This window comes from Oncorhynchus masou, chromosome 27, assembly GCF_036934945.1.
Source record: "Oncorhynchus masou masou isolate Uvic2021 chromosome 27, UVic_Omas_1.1, whole genome shotgun sequence".
In the NCBI taxonomy this organism is placed as follows: Eukaryota; Metazoa; Chordata; class Actinopteri; order Salmoniformes; family Salmonidae; genus Oncorhynchus; species Oncorhynchus masou.
The window spans coordinates 25,007,077-25,034,381 of NC_088238.1; the positions used below are offsets into that span (position 1 = coordinate 25,007,077).

Here is a 27,305-nt window from a genome sequence, read left to right on the forward strand (position 1 = left end):
AGATACCTACTGCAGCCCTCATCCTTCACATACAACACCCGTTCTGCCAGTCACATCACATACAACACCCGTTCTGCCAGTCACATTCTGTTAAAGGTTCCCAAAGCACACACATCCCTGGGTCGCTCCTCTTTTCAGTTCGCTGCAGCTAGCGACTGGAACGAGCTGCAACAAACACTCAAACTGTACAGTTTTATCTCCATCTCTTCATTCAAAGACTCAATCATGGACACTCTTACTGAAAGTTGTGGCTGCTTCACGTGATGTATTGTTGTCTCTACCTTCTTGCCTTTGTACTGTGGTCTGTACCCAATAATGTTTGTACCATGTTTTGTTATGCTACCATGTTGTGCTGCTGCCATGTTTTGTTGCTACCATGTTGTTGTCATATGTTGCTGCCATGCTATGTTGTTGTTTTAGGTCTCTCTTTATGTAGTGTTATGGTGTCTCTCGTCGTGACGTTTTTTTTAAACGTTCATATCTATTTTTTTTCTCCCAGCCATCGTCCCCACAGGAGGCCTTTTGCCTTTTGGTAGGCCGTCATTGTAAATAATAATTTGATCTTAACTGACTGCCTTGTCAAACAAAGGTTTAAAAAAAATCCGGTCTCCCTTGTCATAACAACCTATATGAACCCCAAATTTCCACTGTTACCATGACCATGGTATTAAAAGGTTTTGATGGTCCGTCCGTTAAGTCCCCCCTTTCAGGGGGAGAATTTTCTGTAAATACAGTCAGTGGTGTTGTGAGGAATGGAAGATCTGGGGACAGACTGAGGTACAGTGCAAGCAGAAAGTATTCAGACCTCTTCTCTGTCCACATTTTGTTGCGTTACAGCCTTATTCTGAAATGGATTAAATAAACAAATATCCTCATCAATTTACACGCAATACCGCATGTTTTAAGAAAATGATCTAAATGTATTAAAAATAAAAAACAGAAATACCTTATTTGCATAAGTATTCAGACCCTTTGCTATGAGACTTGAAATTGAGCTCAGGTGCATCCTGTTTCCATTGATCATCCTTGAGATGTTTCTACAACTTGGAGTTCACCTGTGGTAAATTCAGTTGATTGGACATGATTTGGAAAAGCACACCCCTGTCTATATAAGGTCCCACAGTTGACAGTGCATGTCAGAGCAAAAACTAAGCCACGAAGTCAAAGGAATTGTCCGTAGAGCTCTGAGACAGGATAGTGTCGAGCCACAGATCTGGGGAAGGGTACCAAAAAATGTCTGCAGCGTTGAAGGTCCCCATGAACACAGTGGCCTCCATTATTCTTAAATGGATGAAGTTTGGAACTACCAAGGCTCTTCTCCTGACCCCTCCTGTCTCAATCTCCAGTATTTATGCTGCAGTAGTTTATGTGTCGGGGGGCTATGGTCAGTTTGTTATATCTGGAGTACTTCTCCTGTCCTATCTGGTGTCCTGTGTGAATTTAAGTATGCTCTCTCTAATTCTCTCTTTCTTTCTCTCTCTCGGAGGACCTGAGCCCTAGCACCATGCCTCAGGACTACCTGACATGATGACTCCTTGCTGTCCCCAGTCCAACTGGCCGTGCTGCTGCTCCAGTTTCAACTGTTCTGCCTGTGATTATTATTATTTGACCATGCTGGTCATTTATGAACATTTGAACATCTTAGCCATGTTCTGTTATAATCTCCACCCGGCACAGCCAGAAGAGGACTGGCCACCCCACATAGCCTGGTTCCTCTCTAGGTTTCTTCCTAGGTTTTGGCCATTCTAGGGAGTTTTTCCTAGCCACCGTGCTTCTACACCTGCATTGCTTGCTGTTTGGGGTTTTAGGCTGGGTTTCTGTACAGCACATTGAGATATCAGCTGATGTACGAAGGGCTATATAAATACATTTGATTTGATTCCTAGAGCCGGCCGCCCGGCGAAACTGAGCAATTGGGGGAGAAGGGCCTTGGTCAGGGAGGTGACCAAGAACCCGATGGTCACTTGACAGAGCTCCAGAGTTCCTCTGTGGAGAACCTTCCAGAAGGACAACCATCTCTGCAGCACTCCACCAATCAGGCCTTTATGGTAGAATGGCCAGACGGAAGACACGCCTTAGTAAAAGGCACATGGCAGCCCGCTTCAAGTTTTCCAAAAGGCACCTAAAAGACTCTCAGGTTATGAGAAACAAGAATATCTGGTCTGATGACACCAAGATTGAACTCTTTGGCCTGAATGCCAAGCGTCACGTCTGGAGGAAACCTGGCACCATCCCTACGGTGAAGCATGGTGTTGGCAGCAGCATGCTGTTGGGATGTTCTTCAGCGACAGGGACTGTGAGTAGTCAGGATTGAGAGAAAGATTAAGAGAGCAAAGTAGAGAGAGATCCTTGATGGAAACCTGCTCCAAAGCGCTCAGGACAACAACAATAAGCACACAGCCAAGACAACGCAGGAGGACAAGATTTTGAATGTCCTCGAGTTTCCCAACCAGAGCCCGGACTTTAACCCGATCAAACATCTCTGGAGAGACCTGAAAATAGCTATGCAGCGATACTCCCCATCCAACCTGAAGAGCTTGAGAGAATCTGCAGAGAATGGGAGAAACTCCCCAAATACAGGTTGTGCCAAGCTTGTAGCATTATAACCAAGAAGACTCAAGACTGTAATCGCTGCCAAAGGTGCTTCAACAAAGTACCGAGTAAAGGGTCTGAATACTTATGTAAATGTGCTAAGTTGAAAAAGAAAAAATCTACATTTGCAAACATTTCTAAAAACCTGTTTTTGCTTTATCATTATGGGGTATTGTGCGTAGATTGATGAGGGAAAATAAAACAATTCAACCCATTTTAGAAAAAGGCTAACGTAACAAACACATTGTATTTTTCTCTGATAAAGAGGGACGAGGGCTGGTTTGTTTGGGAAGAGGAATTCATCACAACTCTGAAAGTGAAACATTTTTGCTTGTAGTTGCCCATGTGAGGAAATGTGGGTGAATGTTTAGAGAAAATTTCCAAATTATGAGCTCTGCATTGTTTAGTGGGGTCATCACAGCTCCATGGAAAGTTAAGTCATTTGTCTGTTAAAACCAAGACTAAGAGATGCCATAATGTGTGTAATGTAATGTGTAATCATTGTCGTCACGCCATTAACTATCTAAACAATTCAGAGAACTCAAAAACAGTTGCCAAGACAGCAACCGAAAGCCGATGACGAGTGTGTTTACGTGACACGTACAGTTATTCAGTCCATTTTTTGGAAGAAAATAGAAAGATAGTAACTCAGGAAGTCAGATAGAACTCTTACACAGATCTTTATTATAGATTTTTGTGATGCTTTTACACCACTTACATACAGGCCATGGTAGTCATATCACAGCCATTTACTAGCTCGTCACTTTTCAGTACAGTTCTTTACCATCCCCTTTTCAAACAGTCAAACCCTCTACACTCATTTTCCTTCTACAAAACACTTTCACAACACCTTCATCTGTTTTCGCCCTCAAACATACATAGTCTTTCTTTAAATTTCTCTCACTGGCTTTTTGACCAGTGCCTCTAACCTCCATTTTGGACAAGGCACCACATCCCAACTCACTCGGAGCTCCATCATTGCGTGGCTAGTGGCTACACACACCTTGAAAAAAAACCCCCAACTTCTCAGTTCAAACACGTTCAACATTTCCATCTTTTTTCCCCCACATCTCTTAAATCTTCTTCTAACATACTTTTTTGCTTTTCTCAACCCATCTTTGTGGTTTCTTTCAGCTATACGTCATCTCCTCAGTAGATCCCAACCCATCAGACAAGTATGTACACGCTCCTGCCACTACCGTGGTTGGGTAGTGGCCGTGTCAAAAACTAAAGCTCCATGCAAGATTGCTACATTGAGTGATAGATTTTCATTCGGAAGAGTCAGCTTTTTAAACCAACATGGCTCAGTTTAAATTGTTTTTACATGGTAGTAAAACAAAATGTCATTTGATATGTTTTTTTTTCCCATTAAAATGCGATTTGATTAAAATGAATGCCATCAACTGCAGTAGATGCAAAAAGGTGTCCAGAACATAAAAAAATATCTGTTATTAGGAATGTACACAAATAAGACCCATCCTCCAGTACACCTACGAATCAGACTTATCAAATCGTTTAGTTTTCAGTTTCGTATACATCTCATCTATTGTGGGAACTCTTCCCTTCTATCCATCTCACATCCCCAAAAAGTGTTAAATAACTTTAGCTAAAAGCTAGAAACAGTGCTGTTTTTTATTTTATTTGACCCCTTTTCTCCCCAATTTCGTGGTATCCAATTGTTTAGTAGCTACTATCTTGTCTCATCACTACAACTCCCGTACGGCTCGGGAGAGACGAAGGTTGAAAGTCATGCGTCCTCCGATACACAACCCAACCAAGCCGCACTGCTTCTTAACACAGCGCGCATCCAACCCGGAAGCCAGCCGCACCAATGTGTGGGAGGAAACACCGTGCACCTGGCAACCTTGGTTAGCGCGTACTGCGCCCGGCCCGCCACCGGAGTCGCTGGTGTGCGATGATACAAGGACATCCCTACCGGCCAAGCCCTCCCTAACCCGGACGACGCTAGGCCAATTGTGCGTCGCCCTACGGACCTCCCGGTCGCAGCCGATTACAACAGAGCCTTGAGCGCGAACCCAGAGTCTCTGATGGCACAGCTGGCGCTGCAGTACAGAGCCCTTAACCACTGCACCATAAACAGTGCTGTTTTAAACAGAGCTACAGTAAGTTCAGATTGAAAAAAAGGGAGTAAAAAAAATATCAAACAGTAAACAGGACAATATGCACAACTTCTCTCTAATTACTGAAAGCCAAGCAGGCCTCTCCAGAATACTGAATGGCATGCACTTAGCCCCTTTGTAGACAAAACCAAACAGTGGAGGGATGGAAGAGTAAAGTAAATAGCTGCCAATGGGGACAGTAACACAAAATACTGTTGTAATAATAAAACACACAGACACTTAAATAAAAAGTCCCACGGGGAGGGAACACCCAGCCCCCCCCCCCCCCCCCACTCTGCTCCCCCCTCCTTATGTACAAACATATTGTCCGCTCGCCAAGGAGTCCATTTTCTCCCCTCTAATTACACCATGGTCTCCTTCCTCTTCCCTAAGGCACTGAGGGAGCGCTTGTCCTTTTTGGTTTTGTGTTTGGGCGACGGGGAGGATAGTGGTGATGAAGAGGAGGATGAGGAGCGGGAAGAGGGAGACGATGAGGTGGGACTGGGGGTCTCGTCCCCGCATAGAGAACTGGAGGCGGATGTTGCACCTGCGGGCATCAGAGGGCAGTTCTCGTCGGCTTCCTCCGTGTGGATGATGGAGGAGATTTTGGAGGAGCGCCGCTTAGAGTGGGCGTCGGCTGCCGGGGAGGAAGTGGGCGTGGTGACGGCGGCATCGGCGGGGTGGTGGACGGAGATGGCGCTGCGCAGGCAGTTGAGCCACTGCTGCTTGTGGAAGACGTCGTTGACCTGCAGCGTGTGGGACTGGCCCTGAGACGGGTCATGGAAACGCACACGGAAGATGTTCTTGGCTAAGGAGATGAACAGAGAACAAGACGTTAGATTAACCATCAGTTTCAGTTACAGGCTTTAACCTCCAGATAGACATGGAAGGTCATAGGGGAGGGGTCATCGGTGAGGGGTCAGGGACTCACCTTTGTCTGAGTTACTGAATGCTCCTCTGAAGGAGCCACCCATTTTGACATCTCCATCCTGCAGGTCCTCAAGCACCAGGTCCTGCACCGGGATTGGCTGCCGGTACACCTGGAAACAGTGGTGCTCGTTCCGCGTCACAGACCGGGTCATCACCAACAGCTCTGTGAACAGGAACACATGCAGCTTCTGGAGGGAGGGAGGACAAAGGAAAGAAGATAAAAAAAGAAGATTAAAATCAGATCATTGCCAACGTTTTGTTTAATTTCAGGCATAGTTTCTCACATTCTCATCTGCCAACAGATTATTATTATTTTCCTGAGGACTTATCATTGATAGATTCTCATGTGATTATGTAATTAATGTGTTATTCAGGTTAATTTTTAATGGAAAAAGGTCCAAGTTTTGGCCCCGACTGCCTTATTTGGGGGTGCAGAGCTCAAGTTTGTGCATGTGAGGGTTAGAACGAGCCAGGGAAGAATCATTGCTATAGGTGGATTGCAGTGCGAGTGTGCATATTTTAGCATTATAATGTGTGTGTATGCGTGTGTGTTCTAAACTTACTGTTCCGCTCTTGTTGCGTAGCTCGCCGTGACACAACAGACTCTTGCACTGGTCGATACGCGGGTCTCTTTGCCTGTCATCCAGATACTCCAGCTTGTCTATGTAGTACTGGCTCTCTGACTCACCCTTCTTCATGTTGATGTCAGACAACACATCCTGGATGATGGTGATCTGGAGACACACACGCACACTGTTATAGTCACAAACGGATAGGATACAATGACATATTTGATGTTTCAGAACGCTGAATTCATAAATGTTTGTGGGCGTCTCCACTCACCGCTAGCTCCAGGTGGGGCGTGTCAGGGTGCTCGGGCGCCGTGTGTTTGAGGATCTCCTTGAGCAGGAGGGGGTATTTAAACAGGCGGGAGCGGGGGATGTCAAGGAAGCTCCACAGGTCCAGCTTCCTGCTGAAGGGAGACTCCAGGCAGCGCTGCAGGAAGTCCTGCACCCTCCGGTCCTGTTTCTTCTGGTCCAACAGGGCCTTGGCCGCCACCTGGTTACTGCAGTAGTCTCGGTATGCATTCAGCCCTGGCAACTGGAGGGGAGAGAGATGTACCGTACCGTTAGCACCGTACCGTTGGCCATTCTCTGCTAGATAAACATACAGATACGTCATGTCATAAAGGGGCATCTTTATGACATCTTCAACACGTTGGTTCCTGCTAGATAAATACTTATACAGGTAGAGGAAGATAGAGAGAGGGCAAAGTTGAGTGGGCACAGGCCCTGGTACGTACCCAGCTGACGACGATTTGTCCTATCTGTCCCGCGGTGCCGTCGGGGCCGGTGGCTGTGGCCAGCTGGGCCAGCAGGTCCTCGTGGAGGGGGATGTAGGCATCCAGGTCCCCGAAGATATGGCTCAGCTCCTCCTCCGACATGATACTCAGCTTCAGCATGGGGTCGTGGTACGCCTGGAGGAGAGAGAAAATAGAGCCGAGCGGTCATTCAACGGCTAACGGTTTGTTTAGAAAGAGAGGGGGAGGCTAAGTATAGCTCTGCAGGAAAGGTTTCAGTGAGATAGAAATGGAATCCTTGCTTTTTATAGCTAAATGGGTAGAGGAGAGCTGCCAACTAGTCATATTTAATCTGTTTGCCTGGTATGTACTCTGAGGGTTTGAAATAAAGTACGAACCTTGCGTGCAAGCTGGAGGTCCTCAATCAGGTCCTGTTCTCCGCGAGTCAACTCAAATATGGCCTGAGGGGGAAGGAGATGAAAGACATATTTAAAACACCATGGAAAAGGATGTCACGCCAAATTAAAACACAGTACATATTAAACTGTATCAAACTAAAGAGGACACCAAATTAAAACACAGCACATATTAAACTGTATCAAACTAAAGAGGACACCAAATTACTGAGTACATATTAAACTGTATCAAACTAAAGAGGACGCCAAATTACTGAGTACATATTAAAGTAAGAGGACAAATCAATGCCAAATGAGTTGCCAAATTCTTGGGTCCCTTCTCTCTCAATTACTCTCTGTCTCTCTGTGTTGTTTATGGTTTAAGATTATTCTGACAGTTGGTTGAGAGGTCTGCCAGGCCAGGGGTACATTAGTGACGTCAGACACCAGCTCTGGAACAAACTGGTGACAGACTGGGCCCTGACCGCTTCTAACCCCACTTAGCTCACGCAGCACAAATACCGAGGGGTCTTTCAAAACAAACAAAAGTCTGAACTCTTGTATGAGAATCAAAAGAGAAAAACAGAGTGAAAGGGGGGGGGGGGGGCAGGAAAAGCACCCAGCCCTCTGGCTTTAATAACTCTGTCCAAGGCTAGGTTGAATACCGTGGCGTCTGGCTATGTGACCTGGAGCGCACTCAGTCATCTGGAGTGCTTTAGCAGGGCCAGCAGAACTAGACATCAGGTATGTGGTTCAGTCTCTCACCTCACACTGTTCTAAGCTAATCAAACCATCTATTGTTGCAGCCGAGTTCCCATTCTTTCTCTATTGGGATTTCTGTGAAGAGAGATTTGAGAAGCCTATGGTGACGGTGTTGACTCTCACCTCCTGTCTCTTGATCTCCTTGGTGGAGAAGGTGCCCTTCTGGTGGACGTCTAAGGTCTCCGACCACAGCGTGCTGTTGCGTCTCTTGGGCGGTGTGGGCGCCGCCGCCTTATTGCATGGCTTCTGGGGCACGCCCGGCGTCTTGCCACCACTGCCATCGCCCCGGAAGGACATGGACTGGATGGTCTGGCCGAAGCGCCGGACGGCCCCATTCCTCACGGGGGAGATGAGGTTAGCCAGTGAGCTCACCCTGCCGAGAGGACGGACACGCTTGTTGCTGGGTTCCTGGAGAGAAGAGAGAGAGAGGGGGGAAAACACAGATTAGGCTTAAAATCCTCAACTTCCTTTATCATTTACCATAAACCCAACCATCTGAAGTCCAACTCTTTTAGCAGAAGCCTCACCAGGAAACAGCTAGAAGCTTCCCCATGACTGTTATCACATGGCCCTCATGCCAGCCATGAATCCCTATTGATGACACTACCTCCACAAAGGACTTGGTTAGGAAACTGTTACTAGGGAGGAGGGGTTTGGCGCTGGGGTCAGGCCATAGAGACAGCAGGCAGGAAGAAGCAACAGCCCCAGCAGCTGTTGCCTCCATCATGTGAGGACTGAGGAGCCCAGGGCAGGCTGGGGGAGCACAAAGACCCTCTTTCAGACTGCAGCCCAGAGGCGCCGACCAGAGAAGGGGCCTGGAGGCATGCCAGGAATGCACCCCTGCTCTCAGCTGTCCAACACACTCACACTACACACACTTACTCTGTCACACACACACACACACACACACACACACAACTACTCAGCATTATGGCCTGACTACAGCAAACGGGCCGTGAGACTGGGACTGTTCAGTCACTCAAACATGGGAAGACAAAAAGGCCTCATCGTTTAACTCCCGTCTCCCAGAGTTCAGGGAGGTATGGGACAGGACGGTACTGTGTTTAAACAGCTACAGTAAAACTGATGTGTGACTCTGGACGGAAGACCACCGGCGAGAGAGAGGAACTAACAGGCCTCGTCTTAAACAGACACCAGAATACTGGAAGTCTCAGTCTTTTTTAGGAGTCTCAGGGGGGAGGTTGTGGGTGCGAGTCGGAACAGGCCCTGGAGCCCTCGTCGCGTGAGTGAAGCACCACACCTGTGCCAGGTAATCCCGCTTCAACCCCCTGTACTGAGCCCTGAGGCAGGGAGAGCGCAACACTCCCCTGCTAATGCACTGGCTTGTTGCCAACAGCAACAAACATCACACTAGCAGATCTGAGGTAATGAATTCATAGACAGAGAGACCTCTTCAAAAACAACCATAAATATCATGCAATTAGACATGTTTTGTGAATAAAATAATCAGTCTTATGAAATCTATGCTGCATGTCTATTGGTACCCCTAAGCTCTTAAACTCTCTGAGCCTTCTCCTGACTCAGGATGAATGGGGTTTTGCCTTGGCTCAGCGAAACAGAGAGCCATTCAGGCTCCTCCTGGCCCCAGAAGCAGACCACAGCTGCAGAACAGATCCACCCCAGAGTCTGGCGTGAAAGCCACAGTGGCTGCGGCCAGCTAGGGTCATGGTCCAAATGTGGTCGGGGTCTTTGACCAGGACCGCCAGACAGTCCAGGAACTTATCTAAACCACAGAGCCAATAACCCGAGAGGACCAACACTGACCACATCCGAACCGCTCTGACGGTGGTCCAGAAATGGTGCGGTCAGAAAGGAATCCCAATCCTAAAACGCAGGCCTGCTTTAAACCTCTTTAGACTTTATTTTAATTGGCCTCATTACTAAGTGGAGAGAGGACCATAACGGCCACACTGTGACCAACTAGTTCTGCTGTAAACCCCATTGGACAATGGAAACAGAGAGAGGGTGAATTTGCTTTGGAAATCATGGGGTCTTCCAATGTAAACTTTGGAAACGTGTGTTGCCCATTGTGCCTTTCCTGTCATTTGGGGACCGGCCCTGGAATAACAAAGGCCACTCGTGCTGTTCTTTGTACGCCCACCCAGTGTTACTATCAGCAGGAGAGACAACATGCAGACTGATAGAAACTAGTCTTGGTCCAGGCAGTTTGACTACAGGGAACTCCCTGGAATACTGTTCAGTCTCGCTCCCTTCAGGAAGCCAGACATATCCGGGGTTTGTGCTGCTGGACTGTATCGTTCTGTACCGTCTTTGGAACAATCCCCCCCACCACAACACAGATTGAGGGACCATGGGTACTTACTCAAATCTTCCCCAATGCCCTAAATTGGCCTCCGGTGATATTTTAATAACCCCCACACACAATTCTCCTTCTACCTCGTTATCTCCAACCAGAGAGCCAAGGGCTCATCAACTAAATGTATCCACTTTTTCAGCCCACCCCCCTAAAAGCACCTTCCTGTGCCCCTGGCCTCCCTTTGATGTAACCCCACATGTTAATCCCTGCTGGCTTGGCTGTCCCTCCCTGCTCCTGCAGCTCGCTCACTGATTACAGCATAGCTGATAGCAGGGCTCTGAGGGAGTGGAACACCACTGTTTACCCTGGATTCCAACCAAAGAGCTCATCAAAGAGTAACTGTGGAGTGACTTAGGTTTAAAAATGGGTGTCACAATCATGAACATCTGTTGAGAAATGAGACTACTCACTTCATTGAAGAACTCAACTTCTCCTTTCTGATTTACCGACAATGTAGCCGCTGGCTTCCCCCTGAAACCCCTTCTGAAATCTAACCACAAAAACCTTGAATGGGGGAAGGAAGGAGACTAGAGAAGTGAGTAAGAAAGGCTGCTGCTGACCAGTGGCTCTGTGTGAGTCAGAGAAGAAGAGGCACACCTGGGTTCTACCCCCCCTCTCTTTAATTGTGTAAGGAATGCTCCCAGCCTGCTGAGCCACTGCACTCACTGCCCCAGGGCTCTGAGAAAAGGAGGGGGGAATACCAACTGGCAAACTAAAAATGTGCAATAATGTTGGCATTAAGTTCCAACTTCAAACCACACACACATTCCAAGTTAGAATGTTATTGGTATGAAGAATTTGGTGAGAAGTCGCAAACATGGTGCTGATCTCTGTATGGCTATTTGTCCCCTGCTGTTACAGTGCTGATGAGGTACTACTCAACCCCCAGGGTTAGGATACATTACCTGTCTGGGCAGATGGATTCACACAAAAGCAAGCAAAGCTAAAGGGATGGATAGTTCTATGACCTCTGACAGTATCATGGAACAAATATCTCTAAAAGTTTGAATTGAACAGAGACTAAACACACCACACACACCTTACTAAGGTGCAGTGTTCAGGTGAGATACAAAGTATGTGACAAATACGCTTGTGACGAAGCTGTTTGCGAAGCACGGGACAAATTGTTTGATTTGATAGCAGAAAGAACAGGAACAAGGTGCTGATTCACTCAGATCTGATAAGAGATCAGTGGCTATCGCAGCAGAGAACAAGTTCCTATCCAACTGATACCAAATGACAAAGCCAGCAGAAAGAACATACTGGGAGAAGCAGTGATTGATCTAGTATCTCACCTCTGAGTCTTTGCTGGCTCGGTTCTGACAGTCTATAGCTTGTAGAGTCCGTTTGATAGGCACCAAGCTACCCAGTTCATCGTAAGCCACCATAGCGTTGAGTAAAAAAATCCAACAAGGTTTCTGCTATATCCAGTTAGTCTTCATTATTCCATATGAAAGAGTTTTTAATTCTTCAAAATATCTTTGGAAGAGTAGAACAAATTCACTCTACCGCTCTCTCATTCTAAACTTTGGTCTGAGGTGGAGTTAGGGAGGGGGCAGTTTAAATACTCCTTGGTAAAGGGAGGAGCAAGCTATCCGAACCCCTCCCACCATTTAGAGGGGTTACTGTTGGAGGAATCAGACTCTTCTTGAAGGGCTATACAGGTGAAGAAGCCCGTTTGTGTGTGTGAATCACCAAACAAAAAGCACACACACACACACACACACACACACACACACACACACACACACACACACACACACACACACTAGTGCTAGGAAAATTCCATATAGTGAGGGTTGTTGTTAAAGTGAATGGAAAAAGGTATGCATCATGTGCATACAGTATAACAGAACAATAATCTCTGAAAGTTCAGGTTTGAACATGGCAGTCATCTGCCAGAGACTAAACACACACACACCCTGCCAGAGACTAAACACACACACACCCTGCTAAGGTACAGTGTCCAGTAGAGATAGCAGAGAGAACCGGGACAGCTGCTGATTCACTCACAGATCTGATGAGAGAGATCTGTGGCTATCGCATCAGAGAACAAGTTACAGTACGAAAATATGGGCAAATAATCTAATTTCAATTATTGAACCCAATATTATGATTGCGATTTTACTTCCGATTTAAATCAAAACAGTAAGAATCATAGAAATAAAATGAGTATTCCAATTCTATGGTTGGTGTTGTTTGGCACGACAACGAATGAAAAAGCCAGGTACAGTAGACGTTGTTGTGAAAGGGAAGGAACCCAAAGTGTTGGTCAGAGTTTCCCTGGAGACTCGAATTACATTTGAATGTTAAATTCATGGCATAATAAATGTAAAATGCAGCATCTTACAATACTACAATTTCGATTTCAAATTAGATTAATTGAGCAGCCCTAACTAAGAGAAAACTTGCTTCATGTGTTTAAATGGGTTTTAAAACCAAAACAAAATAGAGAAATGCCTTCTGCATTTCTACTTCAGATAATTAAGTCACTTTCTTGAAAACAGCAGTTGCACATTTCCACCTATAGAATCTAGTTCAAACAGAACCTATAACTACAGTGAACCATCATGTAATAAATATCCCATCCCATTGAGTGAGGAAATATGGAGCACTTCTTTGTCCCCTGGCTTTCTGGTGTGAAAGGTGTAAAGTGCACCAGTGTTTGTCGTCTGCTTTAGCTAACGGCAGAGAGCTGTTACCAGGCCCTGATCAGCAGGGGATGGGGAAGATCAATTAGAATATCAATAAGAGGGACGCACTCATTCACCTCCTTATTATATCACACACACACGGTCTGCACTAGATCCTGTGTATTGAGGGGAGAAGTGTAGTGTGTGGGGGTGGGGTGGATTTAAATGAAGGGTGTTTAGTTCGTTATTACCCAGAATGCTAGTAGATACTACAGACTTCCAGTCATTGCGCTAATCAACTTCCTTCAAACTGCACACAGAGACATACAAATGGTATCCACAAGTTCATCAGACTCCGGGGAAGTAGATAAAGGGCTTCATTGACAAAATCCTAAAGTATCCCTTTAAAAGGGGGCAATTACATCTGCACCCAGTTTAACAGTAGGAAGAAGTGAGAAACTAAACTCAGGTCATTCTGAAACAAAGCTTGCTTCCCTTTTCCTGCCAGACACATTCATGATCCATTTGAATAAAAGTGAACTGAGACGTGATTAGAGACGTGAAAACACCTGTGGCAAGCCATTAAACCAGACACATTGCTACATAGCCATATAACTGCTGCGCAAATGGACTTCAGAATCCAAGGTGTTGACTGTGTGATGGACTGGATAATGTGCTGAGGTGCTATGTGGTAGAAGGGATGTAAAACCTTGCTAGTTATTTAGCCAGTCTGTGTGTGTGTGTGTGTGTGTGTGTGTGTGTGTGTGTGTGTGTGTGTGTGTGTGTGTGTGTGTGTGTGTGTGTGTGTGTGGGGCAAACAAATTAAACCAATGTGAAGGCTCGAATTCACCCTCCTGTATCAATACTGAGGTGTGAAACAGGACGTATGCAACTAAGCATGTGTGAGAGTGAGAAAGTGTGAGTGTGTGAGTGTTTGGTAACAGAAGTGAGAGAGCCCAGATGGGTTATTGTTGCTAAACTACATGAGGACTGGCACCATGGTTGGGAATGTGTTCATCAGGACTGTTCACTCTCAGGTAAAACCGATCATGTTATACCGACCAAGTGGTCTCTGACAGTCTGGCATACATCACTCCACAAGCAGAGTCCACTCCACAAACTAACCCAACTAGTGGCTAGGATTCACACCTCCGGGCAAGGAATCAAATGCTATATAACAGCCCACGGGGGAAAATCTCACTACATGTTGATTTGGGTGATGACTGGATTACTTGTGAAAAAGGGAGAGCAGTTTGCCAGAAGGGAGGATGGTGTGAATGATTATTCAGATAAGACTGAATAATAACATTTACTAAATGTCTGTTTGCTGGAAAATGAACCAGGATACAGACAATCTGGAGGAGATGGACTATAAAACACAACACTGCCCCAGTGCACATTTTCAGTGCAGAAAGTCATGATTGATTGTATGCGAATGTCTGTGTATACAGGAAAATAGTATTTTTTTCATGCAATCATCCAGACACAGGGAAGACAACGTGGTGCATTTCAGTGTTAGTCACTCCGTGTGGGGATACCGGAGGCTGAGCCACCCCTCTGTCTGGGCCATCACCCGTGGGTGGGCTGTGAACGCAACAAACACAAAAATCGCTCAACCCGCCGGGCCCAAACGCCCAGTCAGCTCTAATAAAAGGTCTGACAAACAAATGTGTATTCACACATACTTACTTAATACTACCCTCTCACACACACACACGCTTTACTATCATCCCCACACACACACACAGAGGCAGGCAGGAGTGAGTCACCCCAGCCATAGCGTTAGCCTCTATTCTTCTGCGGTACCTCCCTGCCAGGAACAAACAGAGCCCTGGGGCTTACAGTTCGGACTGAACTGAACATGCCCTCCACATCCGCAGTACAGGAAAAGGCTAGTGTTTAATTAGAGTTCTGGGGAAAGCATACCAGCCAACACTTTCCAAGGGGCCTAATTCACTCAACAAGTGGTGGAACCATTGCCCCCTGGTGGTGGGAGTTTGGTGCAGGAGTTCAGGTACAATAGATGGAATGAATCTGATATTAGTGGATTATTCCTCCCTATAAACATTTGGTCTGTGAGTCCTTATTTGAGCAGGCAGGCAGAGAATAGGCCTACGGGTGTTCATATACTATAGTGAATCACGGCTTTAGTGTGATCATATCAAGCCCAGGCACTGCCAGATTGTTTCTCTTTCTCTTGGCCCACTCAAACAAAAACAGTTTCGTTTCTGTTACACCAGCTCCTGTATTGCCCCATTTCTTACTATTTGGAATTTGCCTCCTTTGTTCTCTCCATTCTTCCCCACCTCTACCTGTCTCCCAATTTCCTGTGGTCTTCATTCCTCTCTCTGTCCCTCATTCCTCTGCCTTACCGCCAACCAACCTATAACAACTAAAGTAGTCTGTCTCTTCAGCAGCTATTGGAGGGGCGCTGAGGACAGGGCTTCTTATCTAGCAGTGCCCCACTAAAACCATCCCAGAGCAGCCATTAAACACAATACAAGTGATAGACTTCACACCAGACAAACATCCCCAGCTACTCAATAGTTTACTTAAGTGAGTTTTACTCAGTGCACACAACCCAGGCATCTCTGGTTGCTACCAAACAGTGTGGAGGTAACCAAGAACCACAGGTTTGTCATGACACTGATCAATGGCACATTCATAGAGAGCACGCGCACACACACACCACACACAAAAAAAGGGGCGGTCAAAGAAGCTTGGAAAGTTACAACTTGTGGCTTCATGTTTTTCAAGGAACCCCGATTCCAGCCAGGACTGGCAATACACAATACAAGTGTGCAGCATTTACAGCAAACACCTTCTAGTCAGGTACTCAACCCCCCCGGACGGTTTTTATTGTGGCAACATTTCGGTTCTCTGGGCGAGCGTGCAGTTGGCAGGTCAAACCTGGACGGGTAAGGAGGAGGGGGGGCAGAGAATTCTAGAACAATAGAAGCAGCCTATTGTTCATAGATTGTTTACCTGTCTCAACCTCCTCCACCTGGGCCAAAGAGCCAGACAGCAGGGGGGGGGGTTGAAGCTGGATATGGGGACATGTGCAGCGGATGGGAGCAGATCTGGTGCAACAGGTTTGAGAATAGGCCGAGACTGAGAATCTAAAGGTAACTGCTCCGTCCCTGCATAGATCCTTTTCCCCAGAGCTGAAGATCCAAATCATGTTCGGGGGGGGGTGAAACGGCCAGCTATTGGATCTCAATCAGTTTCATGAGGAGAAACATTTAGCTCTTCTGGAGTTATACAGCGTTGTCCTGAAGTAGCCTACAGTGTGGTTTAGAATTATGGACAGCGGGCAGATTTTCCAGCAGATGGGTTAGCAAACTGTAGCATGCCTGTGTTTCGTTTCAAAGCAAATGCACATATTTAGCCCATTGGAGCACGTTGTTAAGGTCTGGCCACATGAGAGAAAAAGGCAACAAGTTGCACAATCATCCTGAAATCTCATAAGAAATGAGGTTCTCTTTCTCTTGGTCCACTCAAACAAAAACAGTTTTGTTTCTGTTACACCAGCTCCTGTATTGCCCCATTTCTTACTATTTGGAATTTGCCTCCTTTGTTCTCTCCATTCTTCCCCACCTCTACCTGTTTCCCAATTTCCTGTGGTCTTCATTCCGCTCTCTGTCCCTCATTCCTCTGCCTTACCGCCAACCAACCTATAACAACTAAAGTAGTCTGTCTCTTCAGCAGCTATTGGAGGGGCGCTGAGGACAGGGCTTCTTATCCAGCAGTGCCCCACTAAAACCATCCCAGAGCAGCCATTAAACACAATACAAGTGATAGACTTCACACCAGACAAACATCCCCTGCTACGCAATAGTTTACTTAAGTGAGTTTTACTTAGTGCACACAACCCAGGCATCTCTGTCGGGGTCTCGACTTACTTTCTAGAGTTAAAATACTAGAATAAACAAGGTGCGGTTTCAAAATGTGGTTGTGCATCAGCAGTTGCTCTTATGTCAGTCACTGAGTCAATTAGCTCATGTCCGCTAATATTTTTTGAGACTGCTAAATTAGATTAGCTGTCAGCTATCTGAACTGAACATGTCCCATGTTTCATGAGCTGAAATAAAAGATCTCAGAAATGTTCCATACGCACAAAGCGCATTTCTTTCAAATTTTACACTCAAATATGTTTACATCCCTGTTAGTGAACATTTCTCCTTTGAAAAGATAATCCAGCCACCTGGCAGGTGTGGCATATCAAGAAGCTGATTAAACAGCATGATGTTACACAGATGCACCTTTTGCTGGGGACAAATGTGCAGTGTTGTGTCACAACACGATGCCAAAGATGGCTCAAGTTTTGAGGGAGCATGTAATTGGCATGCTGACTGCAGGAATGTCCACCAGAGCTGTTGCCAGAGAATTGAATGTACCATAAGCCGACTCCAATGTCATTTTAGAGAATTTGGCAGTAAGTCCAACCGGCCTCACAACCGCAGACCACATATTTGGCGTTGTGTGTGGTCGAGTGGTTTGCTGATGTCAACGTTGTGAACAGAGTGCCCCATGGTGCAGATTATGCCATGCCTTGTCTCTGTTGCTTCATTCATTCTATGATCCTTGCCTGAGGTTCCAACACTTTCGTGGTTGAACTGATTTCGGTTGTGCTGATTTCAGTCTGCTCGTGGTATTATGACGGGATGGACTATGGTGGAATGGAAGTGTGGATACAGACGTAATCCTGTCTGTCATTCAATGGTATAAAAGTCTTATTTTTCCACTGTGTTATTGGTGAGTTGTTAGACTGTCAGAATGACCACTTCGCGATCAGACTTATTGTAACACAAGGTACATCCATGCCTCAGTACAGGACAGCCATGCTGTGTACTGAGATCTAGCAGCCAGAGTCACTTGGAAATTGGGCATCCATCCATGTCCCGAGGATGTCGGGAGATGCCTTCAAAACCTTGCTAGGGCATTTTGGATGGAGATGGTGGTTGGGCGTAAGCCACAAGCCGTGTGTTGAATCCCAGTGCTAGACAGTCATTTAACATTTGTTTGTTTTAACCATATCCCAAACCTTAACCTTATTAATCAGTTTCTTGAGGAGAAACATTTAGCTCTTCTGGAGTTATACAGCGTTGTCCTGAAGTAGCCTACAGTGTGGTTTAGAATTATGGACAGCGGGCAGATTTTCCAGCAGATGGGTTAGCAAACTGTAGCATGTCTGTGTTTCGTTTCAAAGCAAATGCACATATTTAGCCCATTGGAGCACGTTGTTAAGGTCTGGCCACATGAGAGAAAAAGGCAACAAGTTGCACAATCATCCTGAAATCTCATAAGAAATGAGGTGGTGTTTTTTTGTCTTACAGTAAATCTATAATACACTATTATACTAAGTTATTTTAGAATCATGATGTGATCTTGTATGCAGTAGACTGTTCACCTAGCAGCCGTATGAGTTCATTTGACATTTTTTGTCATTTAGCAGACTCTCTTATCCAGAGCAATTTACTGCAGCAGTTAGGGTTAAGTGCCTTGCTCAAGGACACAACAATTTTTCTAATCAGATTAATAATTAGTACCCTGTTCAATTTGTCCCAAACCTCTATGACAGGCCACATTTCTAGTAAACACATACTTTTGATGACACAGGAGGGGTTCAGTGAGTCATTCCTCTCTTCATCCTTGCCAAACTAGGATTTCTATGAAATATCACTTGGCAAGTTCATTGTAATTAGTCCGTTCTTCTCCAGTGTAGCATAATCTTGTTTTGATCGTGTTTAGTGTGAGTCAGTGAGTGGTTTGACCTCAGTCATACACTACAAGAGCCTTCAACCTTTGCTTAAAAAAAATAAAATAAAAATATAAAAAAATATTTTAAAAAAAATCACTGCACTGCAAATGTTTCTCCAAATGTAAAATTTAGAAGTTGCGCCGAACATAAAAAGTCTAAGTGTTTTGGACACCCTGGGTTTCTCCTACTGGAGCAGCTGCATCTGGGGTGGCACTGCTGTGGTCTCTCATTCTGAACGGTTAAGTTAAGAGTTAGCGATAGGTTAAAACAACAAAACACAACTCAACAGTTAAGTGTAGAGAATCATTGTACCATTTAAACCGCTGTGAAATATATTATTAATAACCTGAAAATATTGTATTTTCAGCTGTTTGACGCTGGTGTACAAAGCCGAAAGTAAAAGACACAAAAATGAAACTCAAGAATGGGAAGCATAGAAATAGAGCACATATACACTACGTCTTAAACCTGATTTCAATGAGAATGACAGATCTAGAACTAACAAGGTTAAGGTTTGGGATATGGTTAAAACAAACAAATGTAAAATGACTGTCTAGCACTGGGATTCAACACACGGCTTGTGGCTTACGCCCATCCACCATCTCCATCCAAAATGCCCTAGCAAGGTTTTGAAGGCATCTCCCGACATCCTCGGGACATGGATGGATGCCCAATTTCCAAGTGACTCTGGCTGCTAGATCTCAGTACACAGCATGGCTGTCCTGTACTGAAGCATGGATGTACCTTGTGTTACAATAAGTCTGATCGCGAAGTGGTCATTCTGACAGTCTAACAACTCACCAATAACACAGTGGAAAAATAAGACTTTTATACCATTGAATGACAGACAGGATTACGTCTGTATCCACACTTCCATTCCACCATAGTCCATCCCGTCATAATACCACGAGAAGACTGAAATCAGCACAACCGAAATCAGTTCAACCACGAAAGTGTTGGAACCTCAGGCAAGGATCATAGAATGAATGAAGCAACAGAGACAAGGCATGGCATAATCTGCACCATGGGGCACTCTGTTCACAACGTTGACATCAGCAAACCACTCGCCCACACACAACGCCAAATATGTGGTCTGCGGTTGTGAGGCCGGTTGGACTTACTGCCAAATTCTCTAAAATGACATTGGAGTCGGCTTATGGTACATTCAATTCTCTGGCAACAGCTCTGGTGGACATTCCTGCAGTCAGCATGCCAATTACATGCTCCCTCAAAACTTGAGCCATCTTTGGCATCGTGTTGTGACACAACACTGCACATTTGTCCCCAGCACAAGGTGCACCTGTGTAACATCATGCTGTTTAATCAGCTTCTTGATATGCCACACCTGCCAGGTGGCTGGATTATCTTTTCAAAGGAGAAATGTTCACTAACAGGGATGTAAACATATTTGAGTGTAAAATTTGAAAGAAATGCGCTTTGTGCGTATGGAACATTTCTGGGATCTTTTATTTCAGCTCATGAAACATGGGACATGTTCAGTTCAGATAGCTGACAGCTAATCTAATTTAGCGGTCTCAAAAAATATTAGCGGACATGAGCTAATTGACTATCAGTGACTGACATAAGAGCAACTGCTAATGCACAACCACATTTTGAAACCGCACCTTGTTTATTCTAGTATTAACTCTAGAAAGTAAGTCGAGACCCCGACAGGGTTCCCTGGTATAGACAAATATAGACTAGCTTATAATCCACCTCAAAATGTCAAACATACGATGTTACAGGACAATAACATGTATCTGTATAGAGACTACCAGTGAGATGGCTCAAATCTGATTGAGCATAATGATGTGGGGTTATTTAGAAACTGATGGTGCAAATCTTTTTAATGCACTACTATCAACAGTCTCATCAGGCCACCCTCAGCTTTCAAGTAATCTCTGACCCAAACATTTTACTGAAGTAATTAGAAGCGATCAAAAAACACAAGATTAGGCTCTGCTGGGTAGGAACGGACTAATGTCCTCCATTTTGTCATCAAAAGCAAAAAAAGTGTTCACTGGAAATGTGGCCTGTCATAGTGGTTTGAGAGAAATTGAATAGGGTACGATTAATCTTCTGATTACTTTGTCTGTCCAAACGTTGGTTATTCAATAATGGCGGCTCTCCTTGGGTGGCTCTCCTTTTCTTTACCAAGTGTTCTACTCTGCTAGCTAGCACCTCACCTAAACAAGTGTGTTTTACCAACGCCTCCAGATCGAGAGTGATAATGAAACCTCTCTGGAAACTAAGAAAATCATCCCACGTTGGAATACTGGTGACAGGCCTAGGGTGTGTCAGAAACACCAATAGACAATAGACCCACATTACAAGGACGTTTTCCAACAAACGAGTTCTGATCGTCAATTGACTAAAAACATGAATCATAGTAACTACAGTAGATTGGGTGATAAAAGTCCCCGAACATGAGTTGATGAGTGTTGTGGTGGTTGCTGTAAACAAACACGGTCCTTATCTGGATGGTTTTCAGTGATATGCTCAAGTATCACAAACAGGATGGGGCTAGACTTTGGATAGCCTATAGACCTAGCTTCTTCAGACCTAAGCCAAAGATATACAGAGGTCAGGAAACTGTCCTCCATGTTGGCACCAAATGATCCATTGCAATGACATTCTACGTCTAGATTGCAATTTCCCGTACATTCATGAATGTCAACAACTCTTGGAGACAACAAGAGTTTACAGAACTGTGTGCGTCACCTTGACAAACTGATCTAGGATCAGTAATGCGGGTTCAGGGTATCTATATTGTGAACACAATATAGGGTTCAGTGTTATGGGACGGTTCATTGTGCGTTTTACCTTGAAGTCTAAGCTGCACAGGCTGACTGCATCAGAGTCATCCTTCTCTCTGATCTTCCGCTTCTGGGGACAGATGGAAATTAGATTATTAGAATTATAATCAAATTTAGAGACAGATAAACTTACCACAGACACCCTTAGGCAGATACCCAACTAGCTACACACAGACACTCATGAGTGGGACTCCCAATCACAGCCGGATGTGATACAGCCTGGATTCGAACCAGGGACTGTAGTGATGCCTCTTGCACTGAGATGCAGTGCCTTAGACCGCTGCGCCACTCGGATGCCCAAGTCTCTCCAATTCACACAAAACGACTACATCTCGTCTGGACTCCAGCTGCTCTCTGATGTCAGAAATAGTTCAACAAGAATAGACAACCACCCCATTTCCCCATTACCCTGTCCCATCCTGGTCTCAATGGTTTGAGAATAGCCCCAGTGAAGAGAAGAACTGCCCCATTGCTAAGCCCTATTGCCCCAGGGACAATGTTCACCCCTGGAGGTTTCATTGGGAACAGGAAAGGGTTAATGAAGCACAAGAGCACTTGAACACCTGGGGAGAAGACCAGCTGGCAGGTGAGATGAGGTCTGGCCCAGAGTTTGTGTGTATGCGACTAGGGTTGTAAAGGCTGGAGGAGCGCTGGCATCGCCTGACTGCAGGGGCTCTTAGGGTGCTGTCATTAGGGTGCTGTCATTAGGGTGCTGTCATTAGGGCACATTAACCACGGAGGGAGTAGAGGGCCATCACAGGGCATTTAGGAAGCCAAGAAGTGACCACCAGTGTGTGCAGGGTGACAGACCGGACAGGGTAGGACTATGTTGAGGTAGTTATGAACAGTTGGTTTTGAAGGGGGTAAATGGCCATTTCTTCCTCAAACCTGTTAGCTTTCCTACAGAAAAGAGAATACATTGTGTAATATAAAAGAGAACACCTTGTGCAATATCTGATCACACAAGGTGAGAAAATGTGAATTTGCATGGTTCGCAAATTACAAGGGGACACAAGGGGTCTACATATGCAATGCTCCAGATGAGAGAACGAGGCTAGATGATTAGCTAGCCCACTAAGGGGAGTGAACAGTGCTTTGGCAAAGACAGAGTTGTGCAACACTACAGCTCCTAATCAAGGGATTCTCATTGAGTGCTACAGCTGTTGAATACAGTAGTTTCCACACAGTCGGTTTTTTCTAAAAGGTAGTCTAATTGAGGCAGTTAGGACCTTTCCTGAAGCTAATGAGGGAAGTGGGATAATGGATCGATCAATTCAACTCTTGTTTATAGTAGAGCAGACGGTAAAAGGAGAGGCTGAAACTGGAAATCTGATCAAAAGACTACAGTGTAGCCATTCATCAACTAGCTAGAAAAAAAAGGCTCATTAGCCAATTCGACTAGTGTCTAATCAGCTGGTGACTGAACGACTAATCATTAAGCTGATCCCCATTCGAAAGGAATTCAAGTGATTGATCAGAGAAAACTCCTTTTAATAATGTTTTGTTATTATCATCAGAGGGCTTAACTGCATAGTGCTAGGCTAGCTTTTAAAATAACGATAGGTTTTGGGTCAGTTTTTTGATTAAATCATCAAAAGGGTGGGCCAGGTTAGATGGAAAGTTTACACTGGACTAGAGGCATAATGTAGAAGTTCCTCAGCTCATTTTTTAAAAACTAGGCAAGTCAGTTAAGAACAAATTCTTATTTTCAATGACGGCCAAGGAACAGTGGGTTAACTACCTTGTTCAGGGGCAGAAAGACAGATTTTTACCTTGTCACCTCGGGGATTCGATATTGCAACCTTTCGGTTACTAGTCAAACGCTCTAACCATTAGGCTGCCTGCCGCCCCAACCTAGAACCTAATGCCGATGCAATGGAAGTCTGGGCTAGAGGGGTCTTCTCTTCAGAGCCTCCCCCAGGCAACGGGGCTTGTTTGAGGGCAGTTAGTTGAGTCTATGTTGACTGCTGTCGCCCATGCAAATGATACAGTTTTACATTACCACGGTGTCACAGGCTAGGCTAAACTGAACTTTTAAACAAACCCAGCGTAGGCCTGAGAAAAAAATGGACATTAATGTCACGTGGGATTAGCTGTAAAGAACTAGGTGATATTTGTTAAGCATGTTCTGCTTGACACAGTGAGAGAAGGAGAGAGTGGTAGAGGGAGGATGGAGAGAAGTGTAGAAAGGGCAGAGTGGGGGTTGGGACGGAGGCAACAGTGGAGTTCTTTATTCACACACACACACACACACACACACACACACACACACACACACACACACACACACACACACACACACACACACACACACACACACATTGTGCTGGCCTGTTTGTGTGCGTCATGTGATAATGGCACCATAAAACCATGACCTGGTCAGCTGCCAGAATATACAACCTGGCAGGCTCTATGTAATTACCAGCGCAAAGCAAAGCTATGAGGTAGGTAGGCCTAGAAAAAGGTGGGGGCAGTGGGGTCGACACTGTGTTAAGGAATGCCATGGACTCTCAAGAGATACTAGAATAGAGACTATGATAATCAGTGATCATACTTAGTGCCCCACCTCAGTCTTTTGGTATGTGCTGGGTAGGTGAATGTTGAGGTCATTGAATTAGGGTGCTTGCACTTACACACAGGGACACGCATATAGGCACATCAAAATACAAATCTCAATTCCCAGGCACACACACCTGTTTGAAGTGGGAACGTTTGCATGGAAAGCGATGCGGACTGACATTCTGGCTGTCTGAACACGTCGCTGGGAGAGACAAAAAAAGCTGCCATCCTTCCTATTAATTACCTGCCTACATTCATACAACAGCAGTTGGGTTTGATCTGCAGTTTTTTTTGCAGAGATGGAAACCTAAATCACATTCTCAACATTACAGAACTGCCCTGAGGCCTTGCTAATGTAGTCTGAGATAATATGAAAAACACTACAGGCCCACCCCCACCTAAACACTGCTACCTAAACTGTACTATGCCCGCCCCAGTCTCCAGAAAGTCCCCTACCTACCCCCATCAAAGCACAGGATCCTCCTGAAGGTAGAGATAAGAGGGGATGGGAGACAAAGGAGAAGAAAGGATCCCACAGTTTCTTGTCTGTCTATACTTCTCTCTCTTTGGGTAGATTTATAAAGGGGAGATAATAGTGGAGTCGTTGGGGGGGGGCTAGGTAACAAGCGCAGTATGCTTGTAGTCGTTGAGCTAAGCGTGCCAGTTAAAGAACATTTGTGGAATCAAAGGCAACGTTTGGCACGAGATGAAGAGCCTCTGTCCTCCTCTCCTCTATCCCTCCTGCTTTTCATCTCCTCTCCCCGACTCTGTTGAACGATGGATAGGGTTTCAGCCGGGGTTCACTCATAAACCCTGGAATAGTCCAGGCCTTGTCGTTCAGTTCCTTTCTCTAATCTCAACTCTGTTTCCAATCAGCGGTCGTATTTAGGTCTAGGTTTTACTGTAAACAGCAGGCCGTCCAATCTAAGAGGAACAATAGCTATGTTGATTCCATTATGTTGAAGGGGAAATAGAAACGGGAAGATGTTTCTTGTTTGTTCACTGTAGGATCACTGGGTAGTGTGGGGAGTCTGTCCTGTGCCTGGCATCAGCTGTGAGGGTGTCACGCAATTAAAACGCTCCTGAATGGAGGGTCAGATGGACCTGCAGAGGTGATTGCGAGTTGCCTAAACAAACTGCACTGGCATGCATGCATGCATAGTTATCATCAGTTTACAGGGTTTCTGATGCTGCATGAGCGATTCAAGGTTTAGTTCGAATGCCTTTATTTTTGGCGATCAAGGTTATCATGAACTATGCAGATTCCAGATGAGTAATACATGTGTAATAGTGACACCATCATCCACTATGGAGTAATGGACTATGTTCTGAATAACGATACACAGGTGATGCCGGATGCATCCAAGATGCAGTCCAAACCTCCCCTCAAAAACTTAAGACCAAAGTGGATCAGTCATTTGTCGTCATCGTTTACTAATAAATTACTTTTTCCTAAACTTAAGTGCACAGAGTCAGTATCTGTGGTCCAAGTCAGAGGAACTTTACAGCTTTGAGAATGAACAGGTCCATTTGCTTCCGTGCCTGTTTAAAAACACCAAGGCCAGATTTGAAGCCAAAACAGACAGTTATGACAGAGTTATAACAGGGACAGGCACTCTCTGTCCGCACAAACAGGCCGGATAACCATAATCGTCCCAAACAATGCCAGGACAAAATGGGGAGGATAGTGGAATAAGCCGAGGTACCGGTCCTGTGAGGGAACAGGGAGACACAAAAACAAGAGCTGGATGGAGGCTGTACTCACCAGACTGAAGTCCCATTGAGGTCCAGGGGTGAGGAAGGTGAAGGAGCTCCCTCTTCTCAGTCCAGGCCTACAAGACGAAGATGGGAAAAAAAAGGAGCAGGAAATAATTGCTTGTTCAACAAGTACAACATGAATAGCACCATACCCTACACCCAAATTCAAAAAGGTGACACTACTAAGACCTTTACATCTCAGGGCACAAGATGACATAGCACACCACCACAAGTCCACCAGGTAACAACCACACAATGTCCAACGCTGCATACAAGAACACAAGCTCATCCCTGCCTTGTGAACGCTCAATCATGGTAGTGCAGGAAGTGCCTCAGAAACACAATTACTCAGTCATTCAGTGCCTTCCCCAAAGACCCATTCAGACAGAGAGAGTCATGCTCAGGTGCCACCGTATCCGTCTGTGGCACACGGTGTATGGGAATATCGGCTCTGGTACATACAGTGCCTTGCGAAAGTATTCGGCCCCCTTGAACTTTGCGACCTTTTGCCACATTTCAGGCTTCAAACAAAGATATAAAACTGTATTTTTTTGTGAAGAATCAACAACAAGTGGGACACAATCATGAAGTGGAACGACATTTATTGGATATTTCAAACTTTTTTAACAAATCAAAAACTGAAAAATTGGGCGTGCAAAATTATTCAGCCCCTTTACTTTCTGTGCAGCAAACTCTCTCCAGAAGTTCAGTGAGGATCTCTGAATGATCCAATGTTGACCTAAATGACTAATGATGATAAATACAATCCACCTGTGTGAATGCACCTGCACTGTGATAGTCTCAGAGGTCCGTTAAAAGCGCAGAGAGCATCATGAAGAACAAGGAACACACCAGGCAGGTCCGAGATACTGTTGTGAAGAAGTTTAAAACGGATTTGGATACAAAAACATTTCCCAAGCTTTAAACATCCCAAGGAGCACTGTGCAAGCGATAATATTGAAATGGAAGGAGTATCAGACCACTGCAAATCTACCAAGACCTGGCCGTCCCTCTAAACTTTCAGCTCATACAAGGAGAAGACTGATCAGAGATGCAGCCAAGAGGCCCATGATCACTCTGGATGAACTGCAGAGATCTACAGCTGAGGTGGGAGACTCTGTCCATAGGACAACAATCAGTCATATATTGCACAAATCTGGCCTTTATGGAAGAGTGGCAAGAAGAAAGCCATTTCTTAAAGATATCCATAAAAAGTGTTGTTTAAAGTTTGCCACAAGCCACCTGGGAGACACACCAAACATGTGGAAGAAGGTGCTCTGGTCAGATGAAACCAAAATTGAACTTTTTGGCAACAATGCAAAATGTTATGTTTGGCGTAAA

The 27,305-nt window shown here is 45.3% G+C and overlaps 1 protein-coding gene across 2 annotated transcripts in view; it reads right to left on the reverse strand.

Moving 5' to 3' along the window:
- Positions 1-3,255: 3,255 nt before the first annotated feature.
- Positions 3,256-27,305, reverse strand: part of LOC135515882 (neuroepithelial cell-transforming gene 1 protein-like) — a 37,985-nt gene continuing 13,935 nt past the window's right edge. Inside the window, exons 2-10 of one of the 2 annotated variants that reach the window (XM_064939698.1) lie at positions 25,972-26,038; positions 21,655-21,717; positions 8,223-8,507; positions 7,341-7,403; positions 6,946-7,119; positions 6,486-6,743; positions 6,206-6,376; positions 5,644-5,830; positions 3,256-5,520 (exon numbers count right to left, since the gene is read on the reverse strand). In XM_064939698.1, the coding sequence (XP_064795770.1) occupies positions 5,075-5,520; positions 5,644-5,830; positions 6,206-6,376; positions 6,486-6,743; positions 6,946-7,119; positions 7,341-7,403; positions 8,223-8,507; positions 21,655-21,717; positions 25,972-26,038 (1,714 nt within the window). In that variant the 3' untranslated portion in view covers positions 3,256-5,074. Of the gene's footprint in view, positions 5,521-5,643; positions 5,831-6,205; positions 6,377-6,485; positions 6,744-6,945; positions 7,120-7,340; positions 7,404-8,222; positions 8,508-11,732; positions 11,967-21,654; positions 21,718-25,971; positions 26,039-27,305 lie in introns of those variants that run through there. The other variant, XM_064939699.1, reaches the window with a different exon arrangement.